This window comes from Struthio camelus, chromosome W (genome assembly GCF_040807025.1).
Source record: "Struthio camelus isolate bStrCam1 chromosome W, bStrCam1.hap1, whole genome shotgun sequence".
In the NCBI taxonomy this organism is placed as follows: Eukaryota; Metazoa; Chordata; class Aves; order Struthioniformes; family Struthionidae; genus Struthio; species Struthio camelus.
Window position 1 is genome coordinate 59,276,119 of NC_090981.1, and position 13,851 is coordinate 59,289,969.

Genomic DNA, 13,851 nt, shown 5'->3' on the forward strand with positions numbered 1-13,851 from the left:
GCTTTTTCAATCCAGTTCATGTATAGCTGAGAGGACACAGTACCACAGAAATACACTGGGACAGGTAGGGGTACACTAGAGGGAAAAAGCTATTTCAGTTTGAAGACAATATTGGCACAATTTCAAGTGGCTACAAGTTGACACTGGGAAAATTCCCTGGAAATTAACTGGAAATTAGAAGATATCTAGCTATCAGATAGTTACTTTAACATAGAGCCTGACATGAATGGGGTAATATGGCATGATTGCCTATGACAAAAGGAATTGGACCCAAGGACCAGGAGAACGTATTCTAGTCCTGTACCCTGTGTTTTCATTTCCTTGCTAAAGAGATCAAATTTACCTGAATTTCGTCAGATCTTGATTCCAGGGCCTGACACAGTTTGGGTAAAAAACTTCTCACAACATGCTCCTTTCCTGAGCAGCCAACTACCTTTAAGTCAGTCAGGCCACTACTTATTTCAGGTAATTATGCCTGCTTTCAGCTCTCCACATCTTGTTTTTGCCCACTGTCCCTTTCAGGGACAGACAGGAAGTTTCCAGGAAGTTTCCAGGTCCCAGAAGATTACACTCCATCTTGATGGATTCTCTGGATGAAGATAGACCTGGTATGCAGGGACCTGCCATCCCTCTGTGTGGCTCCTCCAAACCAAAGAACAGAAGGAGGACCCCAGCTATTCAGTAGAATCTGCAGAATCTCAGCAGAGACATCTCAGGCATAAAGAAATCAATTACAGAAGCTTCTGAGACAGTCCATTTTATAATAAAGTGAATTTCAAATCTAATATTAAAAATAAAATGGGCAGCTCTCAGCTAACTATGGAGAATTACCTGTGTATCTTCTACGCTTTCTTCATCTTTAATCTCTGCCTCTTCAGACATTACTGTAAAATCCTCAGCAGGGGGGGTTTCTGGTAACAGAGCAGGTAAATGCATAAGCCCTAGATAATAGGATGTATTAACCCACGTTCTGCAGATCCCTCTATCTTCTAAAGCATTACTACAGATGCATTCTTTTCTAACGCTGTCTCATCAGTCAACATTGTGACCCATTCTCATTTTGCAGGGTAATAGTTTGCTCAAAGCCACAACAGGAGACAGTATTATTATTATTATGATACTGCAGTAATTCTGGCTGTACAGAAATCAAAACTCTGATTTCCACTCAGATCAAATCCCTGAAATCCACTACTGATCTGGGTAGCTTTCTTTCTGGATATACCTTCAGCTCTGGACTTTTCTGCCCTGCAAAAATGGCTGTAATTACTTACAACTACTAAGAATGACTGGTAAAAAAAAAAGTGGCAATGTGGTTTGTTCTTATTTACATGGATAAAAATGAATATACTAGCTACGTTAGAGAATGAAGGATGTCTACATTCCAATCACAGCCCTGAGTATGCAGTCATGCTAGCATCAAGCTATAAGCTTACTTTAAACTTGCTAGCTTGGAATCTATGAAAACATGCACTGCCAGCAACAACAATCCATGCTGTTGTGGCACTGAAGATCCCACTTAGCACTCTGTCCTACTTCAAATCCTCATACACATTTTGTTAAGTGTAAAATAAAAGAGGCAATGACCCTCAGAGGTAACAAGTAATAGCTATTCTCAGGAGCTTATGTAAAGGTACCATTGTGCCTGAAAGCTACCACTTTGAAAAGGCAGTCTTTGTGACACAACTTCTCCTTTCACAAACAGCAGGAATAGAAGAAAATCTCTACACAGTACATCTTTCCCTGATGAAAATTCAACCTAGAACTATTTACTGAAACAGCTTTTGAGCCTCTGAATTAAGGTATCTTTCTTAACTAAGACCCTAAGAATGGCCATACTAGCTCAGATCAAAGCTCCAACTGGCCCAATATCTTGTATCTCACATTGTCCAGAAGCAGATGCTTTGGAGAGAGCGTAAGAATTAAACAAGTACATGATAGTTTCCGGAATGCTCATCCAGCCTCCAACCATTTCTGCTTTAATACTACCTTAAACTTTAAATCATGGCTGAAACTTTCAAAGCAGGATAGGGAGTTTAGACATGCATATCCAACTAATTGTAGCGCAAGCTGTTTGAAAGCCACTAAATAGCTGATGGTGTTAATGTTCACCTAGTCCTGAAAGCATGCACTGTTTTTTGCACTGTAGCAAACATCTGACTGCTTTTACTTTTTTCTTTCACATGAAGGATACAAGCCAAAGTAAAAGTTGTTCCATTCTCTAGTCATGAAGCATGATCACTCCATCACGTTGAATAAACGGTATCAGTGGCTAACCAAAAATTACTGTGGTTTCAGATAATAAACTTACCTGCTGCATTGCTTGATCTGACACTCTGCCGCCTGCCTTCATCTGAATCTTTGAGTATCATGTTTCCATTCAAAGAGAAGTGAATAGCCATTTGATCCACATAGCTTATTGGCTTGTATGCTCGTTCCTACAGAGAGGAAAAAACAACAAAATGAGTGGGGAGAAATACATGATTTTAAGCCAGAAATACTGCGTAGCCTCAATTGCTAAAGCCAAGCAAGTTCCATACCGATAAATATATATTGTGCTTGACATATTTATACCGAATTTCTTCCAGCAGCTATTGATATCTCAGAACACTGAGAGCCAGAAGTTTAAAACACAAGGAAAAGAAGCAAGAACATGAAACCTCCAGTTCTCCACCAGTACCACAGCAAGCGACTTTAAATCTAGTTTTGGTGCATCTCTACTACACAGCAATCACTAAAAGACTCCAATGTCATGTTGTGCTGAGATCCTTGAATGAGCTGTCGTACCTATACAAGAGCAGCACCATTTAGAGATACCAGCTCTGACCTGGTGACAGTACGGGCTCTTAGCTTTGTGCCCCGGCTAATAAGTACTGCACTAATTCAGCTATTTGAAGCTCGTTTGATTGGCACTTGCTTGTAGACCACTATACAGCACAGACTTAGGCTCAAATCACATATTAGGACTTTGACTTTCACCTAAATGCAATTAGAAGCCACTGCAAAACTCAGATGCTTCACTAATTTGTTCTCTGTTAAAAATACCATTATTTTCTGTACCGATCACAACACAGCACCAAGCTTACTTCAGTCACTGTGAAGCATTTGAAGATATGGATCATTCATTACCTATTTCCATCTCATAAATATTGAAAACTCCAACTCCAAGGAGAAGAGAAAGTGACCCCCTCTGCTTCCACAGGATCTGATTCTTTTCTCTCCTGATCTAGCCTACCAGTTAGCCAAATTTGCTACAGTAGCACAGAGATGAGACAGGCTCAGGATGGTTGTCCAATCCCTGCCTAAATCTGGAGATAATCCAGTACTGGGCTGGAGGAACTGTCTCTGAAAGCTCTCATTTCTTTCACAGGCTGCAACCCTTTCAAGGAAAGGATGGGAGGCATGGCCACTCTTCCACTTCCTCCCTGAAGCAGGCTATGTTGCTAGTGGTACAAACTAGCTGGGGAAGACCGCTCCGGGGCAATACAGCATTTGCTCTGCACACAGAAATGTGAAGGTGTGACTCCTGGAAGCTTCCTGGCAGGCATTGATGCACCCTCCCCTGCTCACACCTACCCATCATGAACAGAGTTCTTGTCATTGATTTCACAGAGCACATTTCTGAGCTCTCCTATAATTCAAACAACTGAATCTTGATGTGAGGACACTGAGGCATAAATGTCCTACACATTGCATAATGTGTCACCTTTTCTGCTCTAACCACCACTGAATGGAAAAAATTATTGCCTGAGATTAGCTGCGCTAATTATGTTCACTGGCAGAACCTGTTAAGTAATTTTTATCTCCTTTTTCTGAATAAATAAGTATGTCAATGATGTCAGACTCTCACCCTCCGCAAAAACACTTTAGGAACCACTGGCAATAAATATGCAACATGCAACACGAAGCCACATTAAAAAGAAATTTACTTGTTTATAAATTAAAACCAAACACAAAAGCAGCTAATGACAAAAAAATCTCATCCGGGATTTAAAGGCCATGCCATGCTTACTTTAAAGCTGTATCTCACGATATTCTGGGGAGCATGCGGATTATTGGCTGTCAGGATGCGTGTAAATTCCTCTTTTAATTCCTGCAGAATGGAAACAAAATAGTATCATCAATAAAATTCTACTGTTACTGTAACAAACAGCATAAGACGATCATCCTTTATGCTCATTTCTGTGATACTCAGTTTGCTGCAGATATCTACCTTACAGCTGATGTCTCCACAAGAACGATGGCTGGAGCACAGCTAGCTCAGAGGAGACCAAGAACACAGTCATCCTGCTTCCTATCTTGAATTCTTCAGCTGTCATGTAAATTTTTAGCTAGGGTGAGGTAGCACTTGCAAAATGCTAGATGTCTTCTATATGGCAAGAAAGACAATCCCTGTTTTGAAGCTATGCACTCCAAAAATACAATGAACACTACGCTCAGCAGCAATGCTTGCAGGATGGGCCATGCTTCCAAAAAGCTATACTAGCAGAAACTGTTTTCACTCCCTGACCGGGGGAAGTATGTGTAGCTACCATTTGAGAGTTTATACAGCAGTGGAAAACAGTGAAACAGCTGCAGTCAGAAGGGTGAATGACTCTGCAATGCCACTGAACCAAGTTGAGAAGAAATAGCCACGTAGCTACAGAACCCCTCCCTGTCTCGTGTAGCAGACTCCCACTGGCTCTTGAAAAGCTCAAGGTTGGCTGCGGAGCCCTTCTCAGCATGGGGAAGCCCTAGCCACACTCCCGCATTGGAATAAGAAGGAAAAACTTTCCATCTGGAGTTACTCTGCCTTAAGCCCAGGGCTGTGCTTCAAAGCACACACTCCCAGTTTTCCTGCTGAAAGCCATTTTGGTTTAAACTGCAGATATTGTATACTAGCAAGCGCTGGAGCTTTTCACTCTGCAGAATGTCCGTCAAAACAAAGGGGTAGGAGGCACGCTTCGTTTTAGGGAGTTTTGTATATTTCTCACGCCAACTCCAGGAACAGTTTTACTCACAGCTTCTGTCAACTCCAGTTGATCTGGGGGTTTGATTAGAGTCTTTGCTGCTGCCCATTCATCGAGCCCCTCTCCCACTTCAGTGAACACATCTTCATCCTAGTATAGAAACGATAAGCTCATTAGTGCACCAAGACTATGACCATTTCACTTGCTTCCAAAGCAGCCCTTCTCCAGGTGCGGAGTGAGGAAGAGGAACCTGCACTTCCCTGTCCATCTGTGCCCGGACCAGACCAGATAACCCCAAATGGCAGGCCCAAATTTTAAGACTGTTGAATGAGTACAGCTGCCAGCAAGAGTGCAGTGGGTGTGAGCAGGACAACTGAGAATCTGCTCTCAGTTCGAGGAGCTGTGGTCTGAAGACAACTCCTGGCCTGTAACAAAACTGGAGTAGCTCCAGTAACAAAATTCAAGTAACTCCACTTGAGTTTCAGTTCAGAAGTTTGTAACTTTTGGCCATATAATGCCCAAATGGGCTGTAGTTTAGATCTGATCAAAGACACAGTTCAAGGACTCGCAATTACTTCTGAAGTGCTATTATATGAGATACACTTAGAAATTAGTTCAAGATACAAAACTGTAGGGATGAGACTTCAGGAGAAATGTTAACCATTTTCTTGCAAAGGCCAGCTGGTCTGCACTCCCACAACACAGAGAGCTGGTCTCCTTGGGCTGGGCTTGGGCTGGTGTCATGATATGGTGTCATTAATAGGAAAGGGATCACTGCAGGGATGAATTTCAATTACTTGTTATTACAGATAAACTGCCAGAACACCAAGTTGCTGATTAAAGAGTTTAGCTGCTCAGAGCAAAATTTCTCCCTCAGTTTGAAACGTGTAATGAGTTGATTTAAAATAAATCAGTCATTCCTTTAAACACAATTCTCTCAGGTCTATTAAACTTTATAGCCATAGGCAGCTGTCGATGAGTCCAGGGTGTAAGTGAAGGCTGTTTGCAGGTACAGTGACTGGAGTATGGATCACAGGAACATTCCAGGATAAGAGGTGTGAGTATAGGGCTCCAGACATAGAAAAACATGCCTAGGAAGTTCCCTATCACTCTAAACACCAATGAGGCACAAGGAATCACTCTAAACACCAATGAGGCACAAGGAAGAGGCTCGAGTGGGAAGGAGGAGAAAGAACATCCTCATTTTTGGTTAGTGCTGCTGCCCCAGCAAAGCACTACTATCTGCAGAGCACCGCAAAGGTAAAAAGCAGAGTGCCGTGTATAAGTGCGCAGCAGCTGAAAGCAACAGAGAATTTTGCGTGTGCCAGGCACCTAAGGAAACTTGCAGGCTGCGATTAAGTTTCCACCAGGAAAAAGGGAACTGAAATGAGGTAAACAGGAGGTAAGTCAGGATCTCTCGTTCTCAAGAGACCGCGACAGCAGAACAGTTGTTTGTGATGCAATGTTACCCACGTGAACATCTGCTTGTAGGACATTTATCTTATATAATTCAATGCCAGCTAGTTCAGTGCTGAGACGATGATTAAAATACTGTTGGGTTTTAAATAGGTAAGCAATTTTTTATTTACTTTTTTATTTAAAGGTAAATGCCTTACCGTTTTTAAAGGATCAAAAGATGAATGTTTAACAAGGCTGCGATTTGTCTTAAGAAGTGAAAAGCTGTTTACAAACCTTGCCTGCTTAAAGAACACTGGGTTGAGGTTAATTTGTCTTCCTCCATCCATGTCAATGGAGCTAAGCCAATTTACATCATCTCATGATTTGGCTCTACATAAGAGGAAGGCAGATTGAATAAGGGTGCTCCCCTAAGGATTTATTTGCCTGGCAATGAAAAGCGTTGTGATGAGTCTAACAGTCAAAAAGTTGACACTGTTCTCTCTAATGCTGTACTTCTATGTTAATTATATGAATCTGGGCTATGTTTTGAATTTTCTAACCAGAGAAGGCAGTTTTTTCCACAGTCCATGTCAGCTTATATTTTGGAACTTACATCACAAACTTTTTTTGATCCTTTCATTTTGTAGTTTATCTAAATTGTGACTTTGTTTTAGTTTCCATTTTTTATTCTAATTTGCTAGTGAATTCCCTCCTCAATGGAAATCTATAGCAAACCCTTACTGCTAAATACGCTATAATGTTACCAGTTCTGTAAAATATGCCATTATTCAAATATACTCTAGTTTGCCTCTCACAGATAAAGAGGAAAAGAAAGATTTTTAAAAACTCTTGGATTTGTGGATCTTACCCGTTTTTTGGATACAGATTTAGCAGGCCTTGGTAGTACTGCCTTTCCTCCCGAAGGTCCACTTTGGCCCTGGAAAAATAACACATCCAAGGTAAACCTTTAAAACATTTTGTTTCCTAATTTAGCCACGGCAGAATAAAACTTCAATGTGCTTGTTAACATTTCCTGCAATGGTATGTTTCAAAAGCCAACATATTCCAGTGCTTTGCCTGTAAGTCATTGGAATGAAAAGCAGTGACTGTCATAATATAAGACAACAACAGTTTACCTGCATGAAGCAACACTGCGCTTTACCCTGGTTACTGCTAATTTGTTACACACCTAAATGTTCTGCACCCTGCATTCTAGTGCCCTGTTCAAACACATGAGAAAAACTGCTTTTGCCCCAAATGCTTGCATGTCACGGTGAGGCAAGGGACAGCAGATTAATACCTACAGAGTAATGAGTGCTGAAAAGCAATGGAAAACACTGATGAACAGCTGGGACGTCAACCACTGCCTGAGCTCATCTCCCTGAGTGCATCAGAGCATTAAAAAAAAAAAAGGTTTTAAGACAGGCTTTGAAGAAAACAATGAAAAAGGTACAGGGAGCCTTACAGTGTATTTCTAGGGGAGGTTACATAGAGGTTAAAGAGTAGAAGAAGGGCACCAGTGGCAAAGTCTTATGAAAGCTTTACAGAAAGTAGGAGAGGAAGTGAAGAGGATCCTTTTGAGAGGACACTGAGGGACAAACAGGAAGAGAACCCAGAAGATAGTGAGAGAAAGTACCTTATTCCAAGAGGAGCCTGGCTGACCGTATCAAAGAAAACTGATAACTCAAGGAAAGGAGAAGACGTTAGAGAACTTCGTAAGAATAGTTTCAGAGAAAATTTACATCAACATATTCTATGAGGCTGAAGATAAAACGTAAGGAGAAAAGGAGGCTGGTAGCCAATGACGCAAGTGGGATCCACAGTGTGGAGATTTTTATTTAAACCTCCTGGTGTTAGGAGAAAAGCCAGAAAAGAAATACGTTCCGGAGATATGAGAGAAGGTATAGGAGTGGGTACAAAAGTGATAAGGAGATCAGATGGGCTGTATAGCAAAAATAGGGGAATTTACATGGAAAAAACTTTTGATTTTGTGAGAGGGCAGAAGGGTATGCAAGAGGAGAAGTGGGAATGAAAACAAAGGGGTAGGGAAAGCGCCCGTGTGTTTTTCATTTTTCTTTGGAAGAACACAAGAGTGTGCCTTTCAGCTCAGATGAACAGTCCACTTAGACAAGTATCTGTCTCCAACAGTATTCAAAAGCAGATATCTATGGAGCAATCTCCAGGATGCCCTTTCAATCTCCAATAGGGACTTCTTGAACCAGATATGCTATCCTTTTTATTTCATATCGGCAGACCTTTTTCTCTTCAAACTTATTCAGTCATTTTTGAATCCGTTTACATTTTTAGCACGCACAACTTCTCACAGTAAGGACTCCCACAGTACAACTAATGCTAATGCAAAGAACCACTGCTTGCTGTTTAAGTCTGCCACTTGCTATTTTCATCTGACTTTCCTAGTTTTTCTACTGCAAAGTCTAGCTTTTTCACATTATGTATTATTCATCCCCTTTTCCATATATGTTATAAATACCTTATGGAGCATGGGTGTCTATATAAATTCCTAGACTCTCCCCTCATGATTCCCCTTTATTATGAAAATTAAATTTCCACTTCTCCCATCTGCTTCCTATGTATTAAGCAATTATGTAGTCATTGTGACTTTGACCCAACTTCCCCAAGTCTTATTTCTAAAACCCCATTATTTGTTAAGGCTTGGCAATAAGAACTCAGAAGAAAAATATTTTAAGATGATGAGAGATTGAGAGTTTCAAAGTTGTTTCCCTTTGTACAAGTCAAGGCATGTAAGATTGCTGACATTAACAAGGTGTCAGGGTTTTCTTTTTATTCTGGAAAAGGCATATCAGAAACAATGAATGAGAAATGAGCAGACATACATCTCTACGCTTAGAATATGTCCCCCACTTTGAAATATAATGTCTTATTACTCTTAGAAAAAATAAAGAAAGAGTTCTGACATTTCCTTCAAATCCCACCATGGGCTGGTAGCAGGGCAGAGCAGAGCACCCATGAGCCCTGGTGTCACAGCCACTCCTCACACCACCGAATGACACGGCCGGCCTGCTCCCCCAGTGCAATTGCTTGTTACCTGCTTCCTATCGGTGCAGGTAACACAGCACCCTATCCCACAAGGAGCATGCTACATGTGAACTAAACGGGATTTAAGCAACAAAATTTAAGATAGATTTTCAGAGCAGAATTTCATTTAGACCCAAATCGAAATCAAACTGCTAATTTTAAATACAAAACAAAGCCTCCTTACTATTAGGCTCTGTAAATGAGTCTATAAAAGCACTTATCCAGCAGTAAAGGCATTGACAAGGCAATCTGAGGGTAATTGATTTTGGCAGTGGCACACATTTCAATTAACATAATCTAAAGAGCTGCCAGTGAATAAATATCTGCAACTCTACGAAAATCCAAATGTGACACTGAGGAAGCTAGAGTCTGATGCCCCTGGAAGGAAGCAGCAACCCTGCCCTGCTCCCCACACCATAAAGGGTTTGCAGGACAGCGAGCGAGCCTAGGTGTCAGAAAGGCAGCAATAATTTAGCGCAGCACAGGAAGTGAGAAGTGATACGGCACGAACGCCAACGAAACCCAGAGCAATGTGAATATGGCCCAAGGCACCACTGTCACAGGGAAGCAGCGAGGTCTCAGCTTCGTGCTGCCATTCTCCCACTCTCACTGCCCTGAATTCCTCGGCTTGGGAACGTTCTTCCTACTTGGCCTCTCACACTTATAACTCACCTGTTCAGTCTTGCCCCAAGATTTCTTTCGATTTGCAACCATGTAGCCCTCTAATGCAGTATTGCCATTGCTAATAACAGGCCACAGGCGTTGTACTGAGTTTGCAAGGCCTCAGGACTGAGGCTTGTCAGGCTTGCTCCTCCTAAGCTTTTCTTGATCTGCCTGTAGTTTTGTTTTACTTGGTTTAGCCGAACAGCAGCTTTTCTAATGGACTAGGTGATGACTTTTCTAACTGACTGGCTAATTTATTTTACTTTTGTTTCTCATTGTATGGTACCACCACGGTTTTATGACTGTAATACAACGACATGGTGTAGAGAAATATAGGCCTGCTTTGATAAAGAACATCCTGAGAAGGATGCTGTGTAGAGGACTACAGGCATGGGATGATAGAGACAGGGCACAGGCTTGACACAGGACACCCCACAGCTATAAACAACTCACCAGTGGTCAGCTGAAGAAATGCAGAGCTGGAGCTGGATAAAATTGATTTTAGTGATAACAAAGAGAAGAAGAAAATAGTATTTAGCATACTTTAAAAGCACCATAAACAGTAAATTCGGATGTAATGTGGAACACCAAACCAATGAAGATAGAGCACAGTGTGAAATCATGTTATCAAACATATTAAAGCGAACCCAAGTGGATCTTAAGGTAAGGAAGAAGAAATCATCAACATGAACATCACATTCTTCCTGGTGAAGGACTCCAGATGCTGACAACGCGCCATTACATCCCCATCAACACTAAAATTAAATCACTGACCTTGGGACCCAGAGGAGCAGAAGAAGGGTAAGCACAACACTGGGAAAAGGGGTAGAAACTAAGAAACTGTGTATAACAATTGTAAAGGTATTATTATTATTATTGAAACTTTTTCTTCACAGAAGTATTTCTCTTTTTTCTAAAATAATTAGATATGGACCAATAATGCTTAGACGTTAAAGATTTCTGTTAACAATAAAGTCTTAGCTACATATATATAAGGTGTGCTTGCTCTTTGCCCATAAAGAAGATAATTGAGTGTAACAAAGTTTACAGACTATCACAACAATGAACCAGGCTCTGAAAGCCTTCAGTTTTATTCCATGCATGCTATTATGCTCTATCAGCCAGCAAAATCGACAGGAGTGCTACATCCAGTCCTGTGAGACTGGGAGAGGGTGTGCAAGGGAGGGGTCTCGTTGCACCAGTTGGTGGGATTTGCCCACTTGCTCACCGTGTCTCATTCCCACCTTACTGCCAGACCTCGCTCCCTGCCTGCCTACGTGGTGCTCCTGCCAGCTTGCTTGAGGCTCCTCTGGGAGCAAAGCAAACTAATTCCCCACAGGAGGGAGCAAGGACACAACTGACCGGACAGTTTGCTCCAGGATCTACATCAGACGGGCTACAGTTGGACTATACACCCTCATAAAAAAAGAAAGCCAGTCCCTTCAAAACCCTAACAATTATGCCTCAGGGCTGCTCGAGTACCACACAGATCTCTTCCCTGTGTAGTCTACACAGACAGGACGGACAGCTGGACCAGCTGAGAGCTGATTTGTCTGGCAGGCAGGAGGAAGCACCAGGAGGACATTGGTCTTTATCTCATTCCACAGTCCTTCAGTCCTCTCTCTGCTGCTTAGACAAACCGTCCGTCACAGTACTGCTCTGACAATGGCAAGCTGACGATAGTATTTGCGTGTTATCCTGGACCGTGGCCGCTGAAGGTAAAGACTGCAACTCTACTTGACTCAATATGCTACAGAAACCAGTGTAAAAAGCAGAAGGCAGCCTTCGGTATGCAAGCACCACTCCTGCTGGTGTGCACCACAACACCCTATAGTTACAGCCTATATCAAATTCTGCAATATTAGCAGTAGGGAACACTCTTTGAAACTAGCAGATCTGTTTAAAACCTATAGAAGAGGCAAGACAGAGGGCAAACACGGGTCAGTCAAGAGAACAAAACCTTGTATGTTGTCTCCTCATTCTGATAATACCACAAAGCCTACCGCTGTGCTGTCTGCTGAAAAAGGCAGTCCTGACATCCCTTTTTGGGGGGTAGCACTGTGTTTTGTCCTCTTTATTTGTCTTTTGCAAGGGAGTAGCTCCCTGTGAACCCTTCCAAAGCCAGCACATTGTCCTTCTTCAGATCTTTCCTTAAAACTCCTCTCTCTCACATTAGCTGTTAGAAGTCCTCAAGAGCATCCAGGTAGTTGAGGTCCTGCCACCGTTGCTCAGCATGACAGCCACCATCTCCACATTCTTTTCTTTACTATATCAATCTGTTATTCAGAGAGTATTATTTAAGCTGTAATCCTTTTGCAGTATGAACTATTTCGTTGTTCCATATTTATACAGTGTTTGTACACTGTACAACACTGGTACAGTCAGTACCAGGTCACAAACAGGTGACAAACAGGTCACAAACGCATCCACAATACAAACAATAAATAAACTATAACTGTAAATCAATATAATGACTGTATGTTGACTAACAAGATCCTCATGACAAGGACCTGCCTTCATACATGTCTCTAAAATTCAAGCACATTTTTGCTGTTATATAATTAGCTAGACAAAGAATCTTAAGTTAACAGACTATTATTAGGATCACAAAGAGAAGCATTCAGAAGTTAGAAAACATGAGAATTAAGGTTGCTGTGGCAACCTTCATTTCATCCAATTGGGCACAGACAGTATGAGATACTGATTAATTACCTAATCATATACTTTTTTGGTAGGCTCCCTGCCTCTCTGGATCTCTCTCAGGCTTACTAGCATGGACAGAGTTCACATAATAAGTTACTAGGAGAATTTTGGTTCATATGGTTCAGCATCTGGGAGAACTGGTTTTTAATGTAGCCTGTGTCAGACACCCAACAAAGCACAGTTCAACCCAAACTGTTAAATTATGGCAAATCCTATACAAACTGAAGATGGTCTTACTATAGAAACCATTAACAGTCTTCATAAATCCTTATAACAAATGCTGCTACTATACCTGCCTGTAGTAATAATAATTAATAAGAATACAAGAGTGAATAATTATGAGAAAGTTGTATTAGATAAAAGAGCCATTGTTGCTAGGGAACCAGGGAATAGGTAGAAGGCATAAAAGAGTTGCAAGGAGTTTCTCATTGCCAAGTCATCACTATAACTCAGATCACACTGGGAGGTGCTGCACTGCTACAGTGCAAAATGCCAAAGCAAGAATTTATGCATGCTAGAAATGTTTTTCTCTGATGACCATTTGCATCTTACACGGAACAAATGAACAGACTTAGCATAATTCCCGCAGCGAAAAGAAATTAGAACTCCGTAACAGTCACAATATCTAAATTAAGGATCTTTAAAACTCAAATGATTGGCCTCTTCTGTATCTTTCTTCCACGACATATTTATGATAGTAGCGCCTAGAAATTCCTACCTACACCAGACACTGACATTGCTAGAAAATAGCCCCTAGAGCAAAGATACAGTAATCTAACAGGGCAACAGAGATGAAGAGAGGAAATAGCTGAAAAGTGATGTTTTAAGTGCCTTTTAATTCTCCTTTCCCTCCCCACTGCTCCCCCTAAAGCAGATAAGCCATCAGGAGATACAAATAGCAGCAAAATCAAGTCCTTCAGCCAGAAGTTCTCCTGTTGCTATGCTTGAGCTGCCCAACATTCATTTCTAAGTGTATTTTTAGGTAGCATTCTTGGGCTGTCTGCAAATTAAATTCCTCTAAATAATTTTTAATTATAAAATCAGTAAATGAAAATAAGAAGGCATTCACAGCCACTTTCCAAAG

General features: G+C 41.3%; 1 protein-coding gene across 1 annotated transcript in view; it reads right to left on the reverse strand.

Moving 5' to 3' along the window:
- Positions 1 to 13,851, reverse strand: part of LOC104152015 (dynein axonemal intermediate chain 1) — a 150,311-nt gene that overhangs the window by 130,504 nt on the left and 5,956 nt on the right. Inside the window, exons 2-6 of the mRNA XM_068925801.1 lie at positions 7,213 to 7,281; positions 4,998 to 5,096; positions 4,010 to 4,090; positions 2,309 to 2,435; positions 832 to 911 (exon numbers count right to left, since the gene is read on the reverse strand). Of these exons, the coding sequence (XP_068781902.1) occupies positions 832 to 911; positions 2,309 to 2,435; positions 4,010 to 4,090; positions 4,998 to 5,096; positions 7,213 to 7,281 (456 nt within the window). The remainder of the gene's footprint in view (positions 1 to 831; positions 912 to 2,308; positions 2,436 to 4,009; positions 4,091 to 4,997; positions 5,097 to 7,212; positions 7,282 to 13,851) is intronic.